The 5,191-nt window shown below is 45.1% G+C and overlaps 1 protein-coding gene across 1 annotated transcript; it reads left to right on the forward strand.

The window, feature by feature from the left end:
- The first annotated feature begins 4,381 nt into the window (after positions 1–4,381).
- On the forward strand, positions 4,382–4,852 carry LOC113196418 (large ribosomal subunit protein eL27). The gene has a single exon (XM_026408332.2). The coding sequence runs from the start codon at positions 4,404–4,406 to the stop codon at positions 4,812–4,814; it is 411 nt and encodes a 136-aa protein (XP_026264117.1). The 5' UTR covers positions 4,382–4,403; the 3' UTR covers positions 4,815–4,852.
- Positions 4,853–5,191: the final 339 nt, after the last annotated feature.

The raw sequence follows: 5,191 nt of genomic DNA on the forward strand, positions 1-5,191 counted from the left end.
CCACATCCTCAGCCTTTTAAATTTTTGAGACAGGGTTTCACTAAATTGCTTAGGTTTTTGCTAAATTGTTGAGGCTGGCCTTGAACTTGCAACTCTCTGCCTCGGTCTCCCGAGTTGCTGGGATGGGTTACAGGAATGTGGAACATAGCAAGACAAAAGGGCGTGGAGCTGAGTTGAGGTGGCTAGCTCAGGCCGCCTCCCAGTTGCCTCCCGTGATGTCGTGCCCACTCTGGGGCAGGCTGTGGCTTTGGCACAGACGGATGGACACTTGCAAGCAAGCGGTCCTCAGAAGGGCTGATCTGAGACCATGCAGTTGCCCTGGCTCCAGAGAAGTCTCTTTATTTTTCATTTTGAGACAAGGTCCCACTAAACTGCCAAAGCTGGCCTCCACCTTACGATCCCTCCTGCCAGGCCTCCTGATGACGGATATTACGGGCCTGCACCCTGTGCCTGGCTGTAATAGGCTTTTGTCATTCCACAATATGTAACTGACGTGATTTAAAAAAAATTTATTTACTTATTCTAATTTGTTATACATGACAGCAGAATGCACTTCAATTCATAGTACACATATGGAGCACAATTTTTCATTTCTCTGGCTGTATACAAAGTAGAGTCACCCCATTTGTGTCTTCATACGTGTATCTAGGGTAATGATATCCATCTCATTCCACCACCTTTTAGACATGATTTTTAATTGTGAAATAATTCTATTTTCTTAAATATTTATTTATTTATTAATTTAACAAGGCTCTGGGACTCTGTAGCTGTTGCTTGTCCTGTTTCTTATGATCTTTCCCAAATTCTTCAAAGGATTTATTTTCAATCTTATTTCAGCCAAACCAACAAGTGTCTTAGACAGAAAAATCCTCATTCTTTCTGTAATATTTCTTGGCTTGAAGATATATTGCTATTTCTTTACAGGTAGTACTCTTGATTTTAATTTCTAGATTCTTCTGTTCTGAAGTCATCCACTTTGTAGGTTACATCTTTCCATTTTAATATTTTACCAGTTTTAATATATTTTTTTCCATTAAACATAGGCTTTTCATTCCAGAACTTTCTTACAGGGTTCAGGTAAGATAAACCACAGAATCCATTCTCTTTCCCTTGTTTTCTTTTGCTTGTTAGAACTAAAACTTGAAACAACAGCAGGCCTGTTCCAATATCCACCTGATGGTCAGATCACCAGGGTTTCTAATAATTAACAATTTAAGGGACTTGATGTAAAACTTACATTTATACTGAAATTAAAATAGTTTCTTCCTGCTGGGCACGGCAGCGCACACCTGTAATCCCAGCAGCCCGGGAGGCTGAGGCAGGAGGATTGCAAGTTCAAAGCCAGCCTCAGCAAAAGCAAGGGGCTAAGCAATTCGGTGAGACCCTGGGTTCAATCCCTACTGTAAATATATGGTTTCTCCTTAGTTGGAAATCCTAGTTAAAGTTTTCAAATTGTTTTAGTAATGCTTTGAGTGCTTGCTTAGCTCAACAGCTGGGCACCCCTGGTTTATCCTAAAATGCAGCCTCATCTAATTTGTAGGTCAGGGTCACTGGTTACCAGCAACAGAAAGATAGTGAAAGTGAGCAAACGGAAGTGTGCTGGAAGGGTACTGGGGCTAGCGTGATGCATGGAGAGCCAGGGCTCCATGATGAGAACTTGGCACTTTGCAGGACCCAGCGGGAGGAAGCATGCAGTCTAGGCGGGAAGAGTCTGCTCACAATAGGGCAGCTCTGACAGCGGTGCTCCAGTGTTCTGTTTCTTCTTGCTCCTTCTCTCAAGATTCCGATTTCCCGAGAGAGGGAGAATATAATTGCTAACTGAGTGTTTTTGACCTTGGTCCAATTCATATTTTGCGTTAGATGGTTATTTGTGTGTACATCCTGCGTGTGGGGTTGTCTTGGTATTAGGACATTAGCATCATCCTTTCTTCTTCCCCACCAGATGCCAGTAGCTCACTCCTTCATCTGTGACAATCCAAAATGTCCCCAGACACTGCCACATGTCCCTGGGGTAAAACTTCTCCTCGGGTTGAAAACCTCTGTCTTAACTTACATTCTTCGTCCCTTGTTGGAAGACACAGCGGCACCGGGAAGATGACGTCCCCAGCTTTGGGGTGGTTAGCAGGCACCTGGAACAGCCCTCACACAAGACATCATGGAGTAGGGAGAGAGATTTCCATGAAAGAAAACAGGCTGTTCTTAGGAAGGAGAAAGGGACACTGACATCTCACTGTGCGTCTCTAAGGCTATTTAGATCCCTGCTCAGAGCATTTCCTATTCTATGGATGGAAGTCAGAAAAATGATGCAGAAGATGCACCTGTGATCCTAGCCACTCCGGAGGCTGAGGCAGGAGGATAGCTAAGTTTCACACCAATCTCAGTAACTTAGCAAGGCCCTAAGCAACTTAGCAAGACCCTGTCTTAAAATAGAAAATAAAAAGGGCTGGGGATATAGCTCAGTGGTTAAGTGCCCCTGGGTTCAATTCCTGGTATTAAAAAAAAGTATATATATAAATTATAATATTATTATAATATAATAATATTATTATAATATGATAATAATATAATTATATATAATTATATTATTGTCTTTCTCATGCTATTTTCTTCCTTTTTCACACAATTATAACAATTACAAAAGCAATATTTTCTTTCTTAAAAGTATTCAAATTTCAATATCAAAATTCAAAATCTCTAAGGTAATTTGGGACTTCCAAATTAGGCCTCTACGCAGAGTCTGAGAGTTCTTACCTGGGCTGGGATCTGGTGGTGATCATCCCTGGTCCACATGGAGCTGCCCATCTATGCCTTCTTCCAGGACAAGGACACACACACACACCCTCGTGTCTGAACCCTGGTGACAGGTAAGAGGTCGGTGCTAGTGGCCCAAAGACCTTCTTTTCTTCCAGGGCGGGAGGGTGTCCCAGGGCAGGGAGAGTCACCAGCTTCAAGGTGCAGTGCCCTTGGAAGGTGGAAGCCAGAGGTTGGAGAGGTTCAGGCAGTTCTAGGGCTGTGTGTATCAGTTAAAATGAAATGGGTCTGCATACGTCAGGAGACCACGTCAAATAGTGATTTAATCAAAGTTCATTTTTCATGTAAAAGAATTATATTGGCGATTCAGCCAGGGCTGGTTGGGCAGCTTCATGAAGTTTCACTCAGAATCCTGCTCCCTTATTAGTCCACCCACTCTAGCAGGTGGCATCTACTCTACGGTCTAGATTGGCTTCTTCTTCCATTCGCACCTGTATTCCAGCAACCAGGCAAGAAGGGGGTTGAAGAAGGGTGTATCCAGGCGCAGTGGCGCCTGCCTATAATCCCAGTGGCTCAGGGGGCTGAGGCAGGAGGATGGTGAGTTCAAAGCCAGCCTCACTCAGCAACTTAACAAGACCCTGTCTCTAAATAAAAAATAAAAAGGGCTGGGGATGTGGCTCAGTGGTTAGGCGCCCCTGGGTTCAATTCCTAGCACCCAAACAAACAAACACATACGTACGTATGCAATCCCAGTGATCCTAAGAATGTCTGGTGTCTGCTTCCTATTTCCTCCCTCCCCTCTTTCTTCCTCCCTCCCTTTCTTCTCTGGCTCTCTTCTACCTCCTTTCTTTCTAGCCACCCCCCCCCCTGCCCACCCAACCTCTCTGTGCAGTGCTTGGGGTTGGACCCAGGAGTGCTCTACCCCGGAGTTCATCTCCAGCCCCTTTTGAGACAGGGTTTTGCTAAGTTGCAGAGTCTGGCTTCAAACTTGTGGTGCTCCCTGCAGTCGCTGTGGTGGCGGGCTCGTACCATCACACGCGGCTCCTTCATGTTTTCTATCATCTTTGTGAGTTCCCAGCACTTAACACAGTGCCTTGTACACAGGAAGCATTTAGAAATGTTTGAATTGGGCTGAATTTCCATTGTTTTTAAAATCCTCTCTACGTTAGTCAGTTGTCTATCACCGTGACTTAATACCTGAGATAAACAGCCTAAAAGAGGAAAAGATTGCTGGGCGCAGGGGCGCACGCCGGTAATCCCAGTGGCTTGGGAGGCTGAGGCAGGAGGATGGCAAATTCAATGCCAGCTTCAGCAACTGAGAGGCTCTAAGCAACTCAGTGAGACCCTGTCTCTAAGTAAAATACAAAATAGGGCTGGGGAGGTGGCTCAGGGGTCAAGTGCCCTTGAGTTCAATCCCCAGTAGCGCCCCCCCACCCCCCACACACACCAAAAAAAAAAAAAAAACAGGAGGAAAAGATTCATTTTTACTCGTTGTTTCAGAGGTTGGTGTCCATGATTATTGGCCCCATGGCTTTGGGCGTGTGGCCATCAGCACATGGTGGCAGGAGTGTGTGGTGGAGCAACACTGCTCCCAGGAAGTGAGAGAGGAAAAGGAAGGGCCTGAGCTGTATCCCCGGCTGCTTGCTGTCGAAATGGGCAAGTTCATGAAACCCGGGAAGGTGGTGTTGGTCCTAGCCGGACGCTACTCCGGACGCAAAGCTGTCATTGTGAAGAATATTGATGATGGCACATCAGACCGTCCCTACAGCCATGCTCTGGTGGCTGGAATCGACCGCTATCCCCGCAAAGTGACAGCTGCCATGGGCAAGAAGAAAATCGCCAAAAGGTCAAAGATCAAGTCTTTTGTGAAAGTTTATAATTACAATCACCTCATGCCCACAAGGTACTCTGTTGATATCCCCTTGGACAAAACTGTCGTCAACAAGGATGTCTTCAGAGACCCTGCTCTTAAACGTAAGGCCCGTCGGGAAGCCAAGATTAAGTTTGAAGAGAGGTACAAGACAGGCAAGAACAAATGGTTCTTCCAGAAGCTTCGGTTTTAGATATTTTTGTTGTTGTTTCCATCATTAAAAACAAAATTAAAAAAAAAAAAAAAAAAAAGGAAGGGCCTGAGGTCCCAATATACCTTTTGAGGACACACCCCAGCGACAATTTCTTCCTGCTGGAGACCACCCTCGAAAAGTCCCATCTCCTTCCAATAGCTCTGCAGACTGGTTTTTAACCCATGAGATTTGGTAGGTCCTCCAGATCTAAACCAGAACTTTCTCCTTCCCTCTAGTGTGTGACCTGAGACGTCCTGCTGCTCCATTGGGTAGTTTTATATGCTTTTGATCTTTCATTCAATAAGTGTTTATAGAACACTCATTGTCTCTGGACATTGGAGATAAGAACGTGGATTGGACATCATTGGCCCTTACCT

Source organism: Urocitellus parryii, chromosome 6 (genome assembly GCF_045843805.1).
Source record: "Urocitellus parryii isolate mUroPar1 chromosome 6, mUroPar1.hap1, whole genome shotgun sequence".
Taxonomy (NCBI): domain Eukaryota; kingdom Metazoa; phylum Chordata; class Mammalia; order Rodentia; family Sciuridae; genus Urocitellus; species Urocitellus parryii.

What these genes read in the sequence shown, in the direction of transcription:
- LOC113196418 (XM_026408332.2), top strand. Translation starts at nt 4,404, where the DNA reads ATGGGCAAGTTCATGAAACCCGGGAAGGTGGTGTTGGTCCTAGCCGGA.